Source organism: Cricetulus griseus, chromosome X (assembly GCF_003668045.3).
Source record: "Cricetulus griseus strain 17A/GY chromosome X, alternate assembly CriGri-PICRH-1.0, whole genome shotgun sequence".
In the NCBI taxonomy this organism is placed as follows: Eukaryota; Metazoa; Chordata; class Mammalia; order Rodentia; family Cricetidae; genus Cricetulus; species Cricetulus griseus.
The window spans coordinates 43,654,008-43,670,748 of record NC_048604.1 but is presented as its reverse complement, the minus strand read 5'-3'; the positions used below and the strand labels follow the sequence as shown (position 1 = coordinate 43,670,748).

At 39.9% G+C, this 16,741-nt stretch overlaps 1 protein-coding gene and 1 long non-coding RNA gene across 5 annotated transcripts in view; one reads left to right on the top strand and one right to left on the bottom strand.

Annotated features, from left to right (window-relative positions):
* Positions 1 to 1,513: 1,513 nt before the first annotated feature.
* Positions 1,514 to 12,614, bottom strand: Morf4l2 (mortality factor 4 like 2). Of its 3 annotated transcripts, none has more exons than XM_027432062.2 (4): positions 12,507 to 12,614; positions 8,688 to 8,777; positions 4,032 to 4,132; positions 1,514 to 3,057 (listed from the first exon to the last, which is right to left on the bottom strand). In XM_027432062.2, exon 4 carries the CDS (start codon positions 3,031 to 3,033, stop codon positions 2,167 to 2,169), a length of 867 nt encoding a protein of 288 aa, XP_027287863.1. In that variant the 5' UTR covers positions 3,034 to 3,057; positions 4,032 to 4,132; positions 8,688 to 8,777; positions 12,507 to 12,614; the 3' UTR covers positions 1,514 to 2,166. The 3 variants fall into 3 exon arrangements, with proteins under 3 accessions (XP_027287863.1, XP_027287864.1, XP_027287862.1); XM_027432063.2 differs by lacking the exon at positions 12,507 to 12,614 and adding an exon at positions 11,560 to 11,669; XM_027432061.2 differs by lacking the exon at positions 12,507 to 12,614 and adding an exon at positions 10,099 to 10,252.
* Positions 10,527 to 16,741, top strand: part of LOC113837583 — a 26,762-nt gene continuing 20,547 nt past the window's right edge. Inside the window, exons 1-3 of one of the 2 annotated variants that reach the window (XR_003488260.2) lie at positions 10,527 to 10,822; positions 12,482 to 12,629; positions 13,771 to 14,015. This is a non-coding gene — a long non-coding RNA (uncharacterized LOC113837583). The remainder of the gene's footprint in view (positions 10,823 to 12,481; positions 12,630 to 13,770; positions 14,016 to 16,741) is intronic. The other variant, XR_003488261.2, reaches the window with a different exon arrangement.

Sequence of the window (16,741 nt, the reverse complement as noted above, 5' to 3'; positions counted from 1 at the left end):
TCAATCTGGGAACAAAGACACTTAAATTATATGTATATTTTTGATGTAGCCTTTATTCAAATTATGCACATTCAGAATTTTGAGTATATGGTAAAATAGTAGTTATGGTTACTTCATGTGTGCTAGACAGCCTCACATTGTACCTCACCGCCTCCATCCATTTCTGTACTTGTTCTGTGTACCTCAGGCTTCCCAATATAGCCTACGTATAAGGTATTCCTTCTCTGGCTTCCAGTTCGGCAAAAGGAAGGAGGCTGTATACTGGCATGATGCAGAAGTGAAACAGAGGTTTGTCACTTATCTTGGCATCTTTTTTTTAAGGATTCATATGTGCATCACAACTGCTGTAAGATGGTTCCTTTTCCACACAATTATGTACCTACCATTCCAGTAACCTTTGCCCCATTCCTCATCACCTCCTTTGCCTAGGGGTACTAAACCCCATGTGATGGGCTAAATTATAAGCCCCCTCTTCATATAGCCCTTACAGATCAAAATGTAGTTATATTTGAAAAGTCTTTACAGACATAATTACGTTTAAGCAATGTCACCACAGCAGGCCCCAATCCAATGACTGGGTCCTTGTAAGAAATTGGAAATATATAGACACAGAGATGGTCATGGACAATCCCAAGGAAAAACCATCTCTGTCAGCACCTTGATCCTTTATGCTTTAGAACTAAGATCAATTTCTTTTCACCAGTCTGTAGCACTGTTATGCTTGTCCAAACCAAACAATATATGCCATGACTCTGCCTCTCTGCCAATGAGAAAAAAAGCCCCAAGACTTTGATCCTATAGCATTCACAATTCTCACTTCCAATTTGTCCATCACTTTCCCAAATTCCAACAAAAATCATATGCTTTTCTTGTCGCAAGTATAAAAAATAGCCATATTGGGGTAGGGGGAAGATGACTGGGGAATTTCCATGAGAATTAGAAAAATCCACAAGTATTCCTGATAGAAATACATAGGGTAACCCACCCATGCTTCCTCTTGTGGGAAAATTAAAGCTTTTAGCCTGGGTCCTGGACATAGTTTTCACAATCAAAATAAGGGGCAGTTTAGAGTACTCATCCCACTGTACATGCCAAAATCACAGGCATAAGCACCAGGAACAAACCTGGCTGGTATAAGCACCACTAGTAAGCAATCTAGCCGAGAAGCAACACTGAGGAGAAATGCCTTGACAGGGCATAATCTTATCTGCTACAGCAAGCATTTTTTAAAGATTTGTACTTTTAATTATGTGTATGTGTGGGGGCGTGTGCATGTCCATACACATACCTGAGATGGCCAGAAGGTCCCAGATCCTCTGCTGGAGTTACAGATGGTTTTTGAACTTCAGGGAACCAAACCTAGGTGCTCTGAAAGAGCGGCATAGGCTGAGCAACCTCTCAGGCCCAAGAAAGGAATTTTTCTTTTGGGAGACAAACGCTTTTGTGCCACCTAAGTATTCCAGGAACCTGCATTTGTCAGTCTCACTAACATAAAAAGGCACATCACACAGAATTTTGCTTTGAAATTTAGAAACAAGTTTTATTTAAGATCTGAAATACAATTCCTAAAATATCAACTTTTCAGAAAACTGTGGCTACACAATAATGCATTGCCTCTATCATGTTAGAACGTGCATGAGACTCAAATACAAAAACCAAGAAACAAATCACCATCCTTCAACAATTTGAGCAAAGATAGAATGAATGCCTAAGGAACAAGATGGACTTGCAGAGGATGGGCTGTTTACGTCAAGCACCATAAAAAAAAAAAGAGCACAAATGCATGGGATTTCAGGTATATACATTAAGTTGAACCTTTGGCACTAGGAACCAGGGCATCTTATCACGTAGCATTAACACATATTAGAAAACCGTGTAGTGTCAAAGGGATAGAACCACCAGCATTCAAGCAATGTTGTCAACTAGGCAATAAAATGTTCTACTGAATTTCTTCTTTGTCTAATTACTGCATACACTGGTAGCAACTTTGAAATGAGGAAAGGAGCTGGGCACTCCTTTTATTTTCTGTTTACAACAGAACAGGAAACAAACTGAAACATAAGCCCTGTTTTACATCGACAGTTGTAAAGAACATCAATTATACAATGAAAGGACTAAACAGAAGTGTTTACAGATACCAGACGATAGTGAGTGGTCAGTAGACCTTCACAGGGCTTTGCGATGGTAGTCAGCAGAAGCCACTTTGTAATCACTGGCAGTGAACAGAGAGGCAGAATTCTTTGCCAGATATTTAAGGAAATCATGCAAATAGCCCAACAATAATGCCAGGCTTTTCTCATCAAGGGGCGTATAGGCCAACATTGCCCCAATTCTCACAAATAATCTCAGTAGGTGTGGCGCCCCATAGATCTGCGACATTGGCGCATCTGGGTGTGCCAGAAGGATTTCGGCATATTGGGGCCGCTCAAACTTGTAGAGCAGCTGAGTGCCCAGCATCACATTGAAATACTCTTTTATCCCTCCCACAACTTCATTAACCGCATACTCCTTATTATCAACGTTTCCCTGTGATTTCTTACAATTGGCATACTCCTCAAGAATGGCATCTACATTCTTTTTAGCAGGGAGCTGGAACAACTGCTTCTGCCTGGTAACCAAGTCCCAGTCCTCCACCAGCCATGGTTTTAGCTCTTCGGGAATCTTCACTTTCACTTCCATTCTATTCTTGAATGCTTCCTCACTCTCCACAGTGGGGTCAGCCCGTGCCCGTTTCTTCCGGGGGGGCTGGGGCACTTCGCTGGTACTGCCACCATCTCCGTTGCCAGGAATCTTCTGCTTGTTCTTCCTGGTCTTCCGCGCAGAACCAGAAGGGGGGTTCTCAGCAGAGCGACCGCCCCATCTTCCTGGGAGGGCTGGTTCAAGATTCTTTGGCTGTGAACCAGCCGACTTCTTTCCTGAGGCAGCTCCCCTCATCTTACTTCTCTGCATGTTGCTTCGAGTTGGCTTCTTAAAGTTGTCTTCTTCAGCAGATTGTTGTCCACGAGTTTGAGAAGCCTGCTTTCTGGAACTCATTCAACCCTGTTTTTATTCCAACCACTGTAATATATAAAGTATTTTATTTGGTTGTTTACTATGGTGACTTTGAGAGCCATCAGAGCACAACACATGCCAAAATCTGTTGGATATTGATTTCAGGTCCTATTTCTGGACCATTTATAAGTGCACTTCTATCCTCTCCTTTCTCTAATCCTTACTACCACCCACAAGCCTTGCCTCACCCAACAACTCATCAGACATGCCCACAAATTTGTTTCTTGATGCTATTTAAAAGACAGGGATTTAATTTTAGAGAAAGAGATTTTGACAAAACCATAGAAGGAAGTGGATCTGAAATTTAAGACTCTGGAACAAGAATAAGGATTTGAAAGTAATAAGCAAGAGTAGTTTAATGGGTTGCAGGTAAAAAGAATTAACAGTAAAGGTTTGCGTATCCAAGTGTAGGTAGGCCTTAACTAGTATTAATGGCAGTGAAGAGAAACACACACAGAGCAATACAATATTGAAGGTCAGAGTCAAACTGGGTTCTGAACAACTAAGCCTGAGTAGTTAATCAAAAGCAGGTTTTTAAGGATTAATTTGACACCACCAGAAAGCAAAATTAGTCCCATGATGGTTATTTGCATAAAACATCTCAGGGACTGCTTGCTGGAAGATGAAACTGCAGGTGTCAGTGACAACTTTCAGGTTTTGAGGATGGATGATTTTATTTGTATCATCACCAAATGAGATGGTATATATACAAGTAAACTGCTTAGAGGAGAAAGATGCTTAGCTTTGGACTTTTTCTATCTGGGGTGTGCACTTGAACACAGAATGTTCAAACTCAGGTCAGAGCAGAGATGGAGATTTCAGTAACTGCTGTAGAGCTGGTAGCATATACTATGAGACAGTGAACCTTTTCATTGAGAACAGAGGAATTTCACACAGAGAATTCTGGAAAACTTAAAAAAAAAATAAGTCTCCTGCTACTCTTATATAGCACAACTCATTAAACAACCCCCTTGACTTACACAATCTTCCTTCTTTCCCTTCCAAGGACTCCTAGTAATTTCCCAGATGGAATCTGACAGATCTCCTAGGATGGTCTGGAAAGATGAAGTGGGAATACAACCTAAAAAGGAAAGTAGGTATCTGAAATGAAGATGAACTTTTGTGGAAATATGCAAGAAAAAAATTACAAATGTGTCTTAACATATGAAGGAAAATTCTAAGAGATCTTGATTTGCCACATGGAGTTGGAAGAAATCAGACAAATGATACATGACAAACTATTTCTGGTTGTTACAGGCTGCTACAAGCATGCCACGTTATGGCTGAACAGCTAACTTAGAACGCCACAGAAACACTTCCCCACGTGAATGGAGATACAAAGATATTCACTGAAGTGGTATTTGTAACGGGAAACTGTGTACATTTACATATTCATCAGGGAGACAGTAATAAGAATTACATATGCCCACTGCAGAATACTCTATTTAAGCAGAGGCCCATATAGTGACACTAAAAGCTGTTCAATGTTTAGGCAAATAGGTAAGTAGCACAGAAAGGGAGCCTAAAATGAACAGATAGCACAGGAAAAATTAAGCACAATTCTTATGAGCAATGCAACCCTGTTTGTTTTAAAGAGGTGTGTAAATGTGTAGAACCTGACTCTTACATATTCAGGGAAACCTCTGAGAAAAGGATGACAGTCCAGCTTTAATTAAAGCCAGATCTAGCCAATCATGTGGTTAGGTGTCATGGAATTGCCAAGGAAAATTCAGACTTAAGAATTGCTTAGAAATGAAAGCCACTGGTGCTTAGGGTATTATGCAATTTATGGAAATATCCTTTAATTCAAAGGACAAAGTTCCATGCAGATAGTGAAAGGCAATACCAGCCTTCCAAACATTAGAACTGGCAAATACAGAAGCTAACCACGTAGGAATGAAAATCACTATTTTAAGACGTAAAAATACGCCCTGTAAAGGTTCTGTAGTGATGGTAGCTAGAAAAGCCATTATCTTTTAAACTCCCATGTTCACAAAATGCTATAGCTAGGGTTTTTTTCTTTTTTTAAAATGTAGAATTGTGAATAGGATAAAAAGGACCTTGGAGAATGAGTGAATTCCAGAAAGCCCACCCTGGGACTCACTATAACTATCCCATAAAACTAAAAAAAAAAAAATCCTAAAACAATGAAATCACCCAGGAACCATTTTGGATGCCACACTGATCATCAGCACTTCCTTACCAATAAACCTGAGAATGACAGCTGAATTTATGAAACATCCTTGTTATTAATTATAGTCTTACTCATTTTGTAAGAATTCTACCATTCATACACATTCCTATGCTAAATGCAATGCCTTGACATTTCTATAGGAAAGTCCACACATTGGGCAAAGTGTGTATGACCAGAGTAAATAAAAGCCAGGACTGACTCTACCTCCCAGGTGCTGGGATTAAAGCTCCTTGATGTGCCTACATGCTTAAGGACAGCCTTACTATTTACTATGCTCTGTACTCCTTTCCCAGAAGTTTAATATCACCCCAGGAACTTTAAAATAATGCCATTATATATTGGCACACAGTGCTTAAATTTTTACTCCATTTTGTGCGTCTCTTCCCTGCTCCCCAAATCCCACTACTAAATGTTTAGTTAGCATACCTACCTTTATTCAACTTCCTCTCCCTCGTTTATATATAAGTAAAGCCCCACTAGAGCTTGACCACTAGATGCCTACATGCTAGCTCTAGAACAATCCAAAGCATTTATAACATATTTTTATATTTGCCTCTACTTGTGTATTGAAGTATAGGTAAGCACAATGCATCAAATCTTGGATCTCATCTTTAAAAAAAATCCTTTAAAAAATCGTGTACCCATATGAAGGTTATAATATACATCTTTTGGGCTATGAAAGATTTTTTTTTCATTTTTCCAACACTCCAAGCTGGAGTGAATCAAGGCATAACATATTTAAGGCTTTTTAACATGGTGCTATATTGTTTTACCTTCAAAACCTGCAATAATTTACAACCCTAACAGTGAGTAAAAGTGATCAGTCACACTACACCCTCCGGTAAGCACCAGCAAATCTTTACTTTTATTTCTGCCTTGCCTCTAAGGCAAGTGCTCCACCACTAAATTATATTCCCACCCTCAAGGGTTTAATTCAGGGCCTCCCACATATCAGGCAAGCATTCAACTGCCAAGGCAACTATACCCCAATCTTTAAGCCCCCACCTGCCTTTTGCCAATATAACTTTTATAGTGTGGTATCTTCATTTGAAAATGTATTACCAAGCCACCTTTGCATAAATCACTGGTCAGTTCTTTTTCTTTCTTCTAGGGTGCTTCTTGTTTCATATTGATTATAACACCTTTTTTTTGCTAAAATATTTTAGGTATGGTTAATAGTGTCTTATAGACTGAATGTTCTCAAATCTCAGCATTACAAGCAAACCTGGGTGGCCTTTCCTTTGCAACCTTTGGCTTTGTTGTGCTCAGGGAAAATGATGTCAAATAAATGTTGTAGAAATGAGTTCCTATATTATTTCTTTGTGTGTTTTTAATTTTCCCCAAATTTACAGCAATATTTTCTCAATGTTCATTGCTGATTAATCTATCACTTTCTCAAGGACAAATGCTAATATCCATAAATGTATGTGACCTAAAAAATTTATGTGACTTTTAAGGGGCTCTCTTCCCAAGCTCAGGCTGGCCTGGAATTTGCATTAATCCTCCTGCTTTTGCTTTCCAACCTCTGAAATTAGAGGCACAAGTCACCACACCCATTTCTAGGCCCTATGAATGATAATTCTGGTTGTTCTTGTAACAGTATCATAGTGGTTCAGTTATCATGGTTTAAGGGCATAAATGATGCTCTAGAACACTACCTGTAAATCGATATAAAAGATGGCTGATGTGGTATTACATTAGCTGTAAAATACTGGGGATAACCTTATAGTGATTTAAGTAAAGGAAGGTCACTGTGAAAGAAATACCATGAAAGAAGTTAGACAGAGATCTACAAATGGACAAAGACTATTTGTTAAGTAATTATAGGTAGTTATAAAATAGTATATATACTGACACCAGTTTGTGCAAGGGAAATCATAAAACACCCATATGCATATCTATACACAATATAGACAAGTTTGTAATTGGGTCTTCTAGAAGGAAATTAAGAAATCTGCTAAGTTATTGATCTTAGGGAGAAGTAGGGTTAGTGTATATTATTCATGACTTTGGGATGTGCTCATCCATGGATTTTACAAGTACTTTCATTTCATTTCCACCATATACTGTATGCTTCATAGGCATACTACTCAGCTAGTTCCCAAAGATCCAAGTCAACATCCTTTTCCTCTTTTGAGGCTTTCCCTAGTTCAGATCTCTCTGGCCCTTGCTTTGTCAGTTCCTATTGATCCACTTTCAGACCTCAATCATCCTCTAAATTGCTTCTCTTCTACCAGGGAAGGGCTCTCCGGAGAAACCTTTCACAAAGGAGAAAAAAATGGAGGAAATTATATAACTCCTTTAGAAATGTAGCTGTGAAGACATGGAGACACACCCCTTCCTTTCACTGCTTCATGCAAGGAGACTCCAAAGGCAGTTTTGTGTATATGTGTTACAGACACATGTACTGAACTCCAATAATTTGTTGGCATAAACCTTTAGTAAACTGTACATATGGGACCACATCAATTACATTTTTCATCTCTTGGTCTCTGGATAAAATCAGGCATACATCAACTTTCTCATTTGGATCTTAAAACATTTCTTATTCTTAAAAAAAAATCTTTTTGAGAAAGGATCTCACGTGTCCCAGGCTAGATTGAAAAGTTACTATAAAGCTTAGGATGACCTTGAGCTTTGAAGCTTCCTGCCTCCACCCCCCAAATGCTCAGATTGCAGGCATGTGCCTCCACACCTGGCTTGTGCAGAGCTGGGGAATCAAGCCTGGAACTTCATGCATGCTGCAGAAGCAACTCCACCCACTGAGCTACATTCCCAACCCCATGGATTATTTTCAGTCTGAACAAAAGAAGAAAATGATATTAAAAAAATGGCTAGCTGCTAGAAATGGTAGCTAAAATTATAGGTCCTAGAAATTTCCTCAAAAGTAAATGTACTTAGAACTTTGATCAGATAATCCAGAAGTCTTAAATTTCAGAATTCAGTTCTAGTAGTTACTTGCTGCTTCTGGAAAATGAGAAACCAAAAATATTAATTAAAAAATCCAAGAAAAATATATTTACTATTCAAAAATGTGTTTATGTGTGTGAGTATAACATGTTTCATGACTCCTAAAGCCAGAAGTATCATTCCAGCAAATATTTTCATGAGGACACTTTGGAACAAAGGAAGTTTCTTGTCCAAGATTACACAGTAAGTGGAAGAGCAGGCAATCAAATCCATCAAGTATGAATTTGCTCTTGAGAAAAATATTTGAATCTGTGACACTATTCCAGAGCACTAATTTTCAGAATGTTTTTAAATTAAGAGATAAAGATTACACAGGGCTATATTGTTTATCTAATGTGTATCTTTCCCCTTTCAGAATTTAGAGTACTTTCTCAGATGGGAGCTGATTAATCTTCCAAATATTCCTAGACATTTAGGAAGGTTATGTGATATGATTTTGTCTGTGAACTGAGGCCAGAAGGAAGGCACTTACCCTGTATTCTGCAAACAGGAATGGTTCTGCAACCAGGGTCAGATCTCCTGATCCTTATTGTGTAGCAAACTTAGCTTTTCTGATGATGACCTAGAAGGTCAAACAAAGAGATGGAAAAGGACATAAAAAGATATGAGATGGTGATTTTCTTTTCCATCAGTCAATGCAATTTTATCTCACACAAAGGACATCAAAGCTGATAATGTACAATTTTTATTTTTCTGTGGTTATATTTTCAAATGCACTTCATTGTTTATCAATTTTTGAAAAAAAGGATTAATTTCTCTTAAGTTCAATGTGAAATAAATAAAACTGCAAAGGGACACCATTACAAACCGATGCGAATCCATCATCCAGCTCCAACAATTACCAACTGAAGGCCATCTTGTTTCATCTGTAACCCCACCCACTGCTCCCCCCCCCACTTTTTTAAGCTACCGAAAAATGACTTCAGAATTATGAAAAATTTCAAATATATACGAAGGGTAAAAGATGAATACAGAAAACCCCATCTGCCTACCCCTCAGCTTAAAACGATTATTAATCTAGGGTCCCAATTATACCCCTCCCATCTCTCTCTACCGCTGAAATTATTCTGAAGCAAATCCTAGTCATCCACGTATTTTGAAGCCATTTTCAGACATTATTTAATCCCTACGCAAATATATACATTTATTTCTGCAAAATAAAGCAATCTGAAAACATAACCACATCGCTACCATAAAAGACTAAAAAATTCTGACACCGATTTCATTAAAGAATATTAAATTCCGCATTTAAAAATTCCCGATGCTTCTTAAAGAAAATTTTACAATTGGTGTGCTCGAATCAGGATTCAAACAAGGCCTACTCATCGCATGTGCTTCATATCTAGCTTGTTCTCATTCTCCTCCTTCCCCACCTCCTTTCTCTCTCTCTCTTTTTTTTTTGACTTTAATTGTGGGAAAATTCCAATCCTCAGCTATTTTGAAGCAAATCTCAGGCTAGCTAATTATTTTATCGGTAAGGCTTAATATATATTTATTATCAAAATTTCTTCTGAGAAAGAGGATGATGTGCAGAAAAAATATAATATATCGAGTGAATCTGCGTAATTTATAATTTTCTTCTGCTACAAAAATATCTTAAATAACAATTTCTAATATCGTTCGGAGACAGACTTCACATTGAATACCTTACACGCACTATTACTGTGCACATCTGAGTCCACGTCTCTGAGATGGGTACTATTATCACCGTTTTACAAACATGGAAACCGAGACACAGAAAGGAGCCTTGCCCAAGTTGGGCGTTGGCGAGTCGGGATACGAATCCCGCTTTGCCTGAATGTGAAGCTACTAGCTAATCCTGTCTAGAGACACGAAGAAAAGAGGAAATCATCGACCCTTCCTCCCCACCCCCACCCCGAAACCTGAAACGAGAATCCAGTTCTTTCCAGCAGCCGACGTGTGATCACTGCTGCTCCTCCAACCGCCATAGTAAAGCCAGGTTTCTCTGGCAACTGATATCCATAGGCAGACACGTCACCCAGGGGGTGGGCTTAGCGTTTCAGCCAATCATAGTCGTCTTGTCTCAGTTTTAGAATGTTCCATAACCAAATGATTGGATCAAGGCTCGCACGTCAGCAGTGACACTTCGCCGCAGTAAAGGCGGGTGCTAGCAACCTGCTTCTTCATGGTTAGGGCCGAAATCAAACCAATTACCGTCCTTCTTCAGTGCGGATTTCGGCCAATCACAATCGCCCTTTTAGGCTCTGAGCCCGCCCTCCAAATGCGCTACAGCCGTTGGGTCATAAGTCTATAGGGCAGCGTGTTCACGTGGCCTATTTTCACGACCCAGAGTTCCCCTGACCGTGGGTTTTTTTTACCCCCACCTCCTTTCCCTCGCTCTCTTCTTCTCCTGCAGGGAGGCATTATGGGTTTGTGGGTCCCTTCCCCTCCCCCGCCCCCGCACCACTGGGAAAGGAAGTGTCTACGTGGCTTGCGGAAATAGGATAGGCGGAAATGAGCTAAGGTTCCCGCGAGTGGGAAGAGCGAGGTCAAACCTCGGGCCACGCCCCCGAGCTTGTTGCGCAACTCTCGGAACAGGAGAAAAAAAAGGAATAACGAAGGTTTTGATGTGTGTGTGTGAGGGTGGTGAGTGCCACGGGCGGATGGCGTGAGCACCGGGGTGTATGTTCGCGGGCAGGCTCGCGTGGCCGCCGAGTGTGGTTGTGGGTGCACACCAGCCCTCGTGGCGCCGGAGGTGATGGGTGTGCGCAGGCGTGCACTCCTTGCTGTGGCGGGAGGGGCCCTGACCGCTCTTTATATTGGTGGATTGCTGTTTTTTTTTTTTTTAATGTTTGCAAACTGCTTTAATGGAAAGGAAAATAATTAAGGAAAATTACTAGTAACAGAAGTAAAGGGCTTTTGTTAGAAAAGGCCCGCCGATTTAATTTTTTTACGTGTGTGTGTGTGTGTGTGTGTGTGTGTGTGTGTGTGTCTGTTGTTTGAGACCCGGTCTCGCTAATATAATCTTGGATGGCCTGGAACTCATGGAGATCCGCCTTTCTCTTTTCTTCTTCCCGAGTACTGGGATTAAAGGCATGCGCCACTCCACTCAGATTTAATTTTAGATTATATAGATGCTCTTTATTCTCACATTTTACTCCACCAAAATAAACTCGCATGCTTAAGATTCAAAACTATATTAGTAAAGGGGCACTTCTTTAAAGTTTCCAAGTATACTCCCCTCCTGTCTATCACTGAGACCTTCCCCTTTGCCCTGCACCAAACTTACTGCATAATTGGCAGAAATAATACGAACATACAGAATTAAATTCACCTATGATAGAGACCCCTCCAAGTTTTTCTGGGCTCTAACCTTCACCTACCTTTTGGCCTAGTCTCCAAGCATAGCGATCCTCAGGCAAATATGCATTCGGTCAATTTTCCAGAAAGTTCCCTGGGTGAGGTTTATACCTCTTGAATCTGCCACTAGATGTCACCAAATCCCAGCAGAGCACTTGTTGGGAGATTTATTTTTTTTGCTCCACCCACGTCTTAATTGATGAACTCAATAATCTCTGATATATATATATATCTTAAAATCCCAAAGAACAATACAATCAAGTTTTGTAAAGTAACAACGCTAGTCAGGGAATTATATACCCAAAGATTTTTGTTAATTTCTTTCCTTAAAAAGAAAAGCCATCTGTTCTTCCAGATTTTCTTTCCCCTTGTACTATTTTTTTTACTCAGAATTAATAAATGAGCCTAAAGGCTGGTGCTAAAATCCTCTGTGGGACTTGGTGGCACATCTACAATATCAGCACTCAGCAGGCAGAAGGACCCCAAGTTGAAGACCAGTTTAGATTATTTGTTGAGATCCTGTCTCTACATTAAAAAAAAACTAATGAAAGACTATTCTTTTCACTTTTTGCCCACTTTATTTTCAAATACTTACAGTTCCTCCAAATGCTAATTGCAGGCGACTATAGTCAGTCTGTAAAGTTAACTCTGAGGTAAAGTTAGACCTCAGTATTAAAAAATATCGTCCTTTCCCCTTGAAATTTTTAGCAGATATGTGTGTTTGCACCCTAATTTTTTGTGGTGTTTCTGTTTTGTGAGCAAGAAGTTAAGTATGTGTAGTTGGTATAAAAAAGTGATATTTCATTATGCGGAGGGTCATCACACAAAGTTCACACTGTTAAATTTCTAACTACAGTCCTAAACCTATCTCCCCAAGGTTGCTCGCCTGTTCAACGTATCATTGAAGATCAGTTGAGAGTCTCTAACAAAAGTCTCTAATTCTAGGGTCAGGATCCCCGGGGAGACTCACCAGCCGCAGGGTAGATCAAGGTGTCGTTTCTCCAGGTGCACAGAGGACGAACAAGCTCCTGGTCTCTGCTTATATAGTGGCCAGAGCGTCATAGGATTCTAGGACTGTGTCTGGTTATCTTGAGTGAGTGATGTCACTGGGTTCTGGTTATCAGATGCAGCCTCGGGTGTAGAGCATTTCCTGACTAAGCTGTTTTTACATGTCTAAAAGGCATTTTTTTTTTTACTTTGCTCGTGCTCATTCCATTTTGCATAACTTGTATCTTTAGAGTCAGATAGTAAATAGTGAAACATATTTCATACTTACTTGCCTTGTGTTTCAGGGCAAATGATGATGTAGCCCTGATTTTTTTTTATTTCCGTGTATAAGCACATGTGTGCAGGAGTGCTTGCCTGTTCTTGTTGAGGCTAAAGGTCAGCTTCATTTTAGGTCTCTTCCTCTATTTCTGTCCACCTTATATTTTGAGGCAGCGTCACTCAGTATACTTGGAGTATTCTATATGGGCTACAAGATCCTGGCTTGTCATCAAGCTCCTAGGATCTGCCTATCCCTAGCAATAATCCCCCTTAAAACACTGGGGTTACAGATACGAGTCCCATGTTCAGCTTTTATATAGTTTCTAAGGAATGGAACTTAGGTCCTCATGGTTGAACAGCAGATGCTTTGCCCCCTGAGACATCTTCCCAGCCAGACCCTCAATTTTTTAAATATTTTCTGTATTTTAGATGTTACATTAAATATTTTTTCTTTTCTTTTTTTTTGGGGGGGTGGTGTTTCGAAACAGGGTTTCTCTGTGTAGCTTTGGAGCCTATCCTGGCACTCACTATGTAGACCAGGCTGGTCTTGAACTCAGAGATCCACCTGCCTCTGCCTCCCCAGGTGCTGGGATTAAAGGCATGTGCCAACACCACTGGCTTTTTGAAAAATAACACCTATTGAGCAACTCCTGGGTATTAAGGGTCTTTTTCCCCATTTGCCTTTTTGTTGTTGTTGTTTTTTGAGACAGGGTTTCTCTGTGTAGCTTTGGAGCCTGTCCTGGCACTCGCTCTGTAGACCAGGGTGGCCCTGAACTCACAGAGATCCGCCTGCCTCTGCTGGGATTAAAGGTGTGAGCCACCAACACCTGGCCTTTTTTTTCTTAACAAAATTGTACACCATAATCAACTGACAAATATCTGTTCTAGTTATCAACGATATCTATTTGTACACATATGGGTGAAGTTTTTTTTAGGATTTTAATTTCATTGCTTTTATATATGTGTAGGTGTATATATCTGCGTGTGGGTACGTGACATGAGTTCAGAGCTCAGAGGCATCAGATCCCCTGGAGCTGGAATCACAGACTGTTCTGAGACACCTGACATGGATGCTGGGAACCTAACTTGGCTCCTCGAGAAGAGCAGCAAGTGGTCTTAATTGCTGAGCCATCTCTCCAGCCATAATGATGAAGTTTCTAGAACAGTTTAGAACTGTATTTCTCAGGCAAACCAGAAGCATCAGCATCACCTGGTAAGTTATCAGAAAATTAGATTCTTAGGCCCTATCTCAAATGTCGTAAATCAAAGGTTCTCTGGATGGAGTTTGGGAATCCATACCAATACAAATTGTCCTGATGAATCCGGGGGCTCTCTAAAATTTAGGAACCTCTGCTTTGGAGGGCAAAAATGCAACACTTTTTGTACACCACTAGAGGGTGCCATAGAATGTAAAGCAAATGAAAAGGGCTTACATGTTCTGGGATACCCTGCGTAGTATCAGTCTCGTTTTGCAGATTAAGGAATGTGTCACCATAGTGTTTATCTGTCAAAGTCTGAAAGAATCTTTACCTTACAGATCGTTCTCTTCTTTGATTAATGTTGACTGAACCATTAAGAAGCTAGTAGGAGAGCAAACTAAGTATGCGGAAATAGCTTGATGATTTTCATATCTTTCTTCCTCTCCCTTCTATAATAGGGTATAACACAAAAGCCTAGGAGTGGCCTCCTTGTTATTTCTTTTTTCTCAATGCTCTTTCAATTCTGTAGTTATCCATTTCAGCTTGTGTCATAATATTTTATGTATAATAAAGGCCTGAGGGTGGTGAGTAAAGCAGAGATTTGAAAACCCATTATGGGTCACTCACTCTGTTTTATACATAAATCCCAGTAAGCTTAGGTGAAACTTAATATCATTTTATAGTAATGAAAGTGAGTTCTGGTGTTCAGTTACTTTACAAGTGATAAAATCTGAATATTCCAGGCATTTGTAATTCTAGTATTCAATTAAGCTTTCTAGTTCTCTGGTTTAGTTTCTATTTAGGTGATTTTTTTCTTCCTTTTTATTTGTGAGCCATTGATACTTTTTGATCCAATGAAAATGTAGAGAAGTCTCTCTCTTGTATTTTGGCCAGGTTTTATCTGACACCAGATATGCACTCTCTAGGTCTCCTCCTCTCAGGCAGTCCAATGGCAGGATTTTGACTCATCCAAGCACTTTTAGAACCAATTCGAGAAATCTGACATTGAGTGACGCTGACCAAGTATTATGACACACTGCATTGGGGTGCTTTGTAGAATAACAGTGTGTTCAAGGCCATAAGTGGTTCAGATTTCAAAGTTTTTCCGAATTTGAGTGATTCTTAAAACAAGTTCTCTTAGATTTTATAAACTTCAGTGTCATACCACCTATGCATGAGATGGGAACAAACATTTTAATTTCATCATGTTAGAGCCACCGTATATAAGAAAGTATCCAAGTAGCATGTGTGACTATTTAAGTCAAAATTCATTAGACTGAAAAAAAATCGATTTAGTTGCTTGTTCTGGCTATACTTCAAAGGTAGCTACATATTGTTACTAGCTGTTGTCTAAATTTGGATACAGATCACTTCCAGCATCTCTGAATGTTCTGCTAGACAGTGCTGATTTAGATGACAGAAGGTATGGAAAAGAGCCTAGTATTATAATGCATGTCTTTTGACAGATGCCCTCCAAATGGGGTATTTTTTCCTGCTCTTCTCAAGATCAGAGCTAGGGTGTTCCATTTTGTTGATAGCATTGGGAGAGGAAGGTGAGTTACCCAAGGTACTTTAACAAGGGCCATGTCTGGCACTGGAACCTGCATTTCTGACTGTTGCTACAGTTTTCTAATAGGGCTATCCTTGTACTTTCCTGGGTAGGGTTGCAAAAGCAAGATCATAAATAATGTGAAATAGTTTTAGAATCAGAGTGGTAACAAAAATGGCCTAGAAACAATGCTCTATGTATTCAAGGTAGCACAGGACTCAGCTCTTTCCATCTGTTATCTTAGCAAATCCTCACGGAAGCCCAGAGAAGTTAAATAGTCACCTAAAGTTGCTCAACCAGTAAATTGCAGCACAAGACCAGACTTGTCTCTGACTTTAAAGCCCAGGCTTTTCCCTGTTATGCTATGTTACCCCATCAATGTGACTATTGCCCTGCAACCTTAACTTAGTGGGGTAAAGCCTCAAGTAGATTCTTCACTTATAGTCAGTTCTCAGAAAATGAGAAACATTCTTTTTTAGAATTTACAGCTATACTGTTGCCTTCACATGATTTCAACTGGAAGAGAAAGATAGCTTCATTTTATTTGGTTCGAAGGCCCAAGGCCAGACTGAAACTATTTAAGGTCTCAGCCCTCACAGGGTATTCAGGGGTTCTATGGACACTGCATTAGTTTGCAAGACCACCATTAGCTCATACAGTGCCTTTATGGTAATCAGAATCATAGGCCACCTATGGGCAGACACAGTGCAGAAATATGTGCACTCCAATGGAACAGTGAGAAAAATGTCCCTCTCCTTGTGTAACCTAACCAGGGCAGTTAGTTGAAAAAAGACTTTCAGCCAGGAATTTTATTCTCTTAGTTGAGTACCATTGTATAGCGTGTAACATGCCTGTCAGGATATGTAGTCTTTACTTGTATTACTTGTAAGAAAACTATCCTTGGTCCAAAAGGTAGTGGTCAGTAGTGGTCAGACCATTCTATTGTCTAGTCCCAGTGTCTTCCCATGTCTTACGAGTAGTAAAAAAATTCACTCTATCCTAAGCTTTATTTGATATCACATATAATTTTATTTTTGTATGGGTGATTCGTCTACATGCATGTGTGTGCACTGAGCATGTTCCTGGTGCCCGTGGAGGCCAGAAGAGGGCATTGGATCCCCTTGGACTGGTAGTACATACAATTGGGAGCCAATAAATGGGTGCTCCACCCCTAAATCAGAACCAAACTTT

What these genes read in the sequence shown, in the direction of transcription:
- Morf4l2 (XM_027432062.2), bottom strand. Translation starts at nt 3,033, where the DNA reads ATGAGTTCCAGAAAGCAGGCTTCTCAAACTCGTGGACAACAATCTGCT.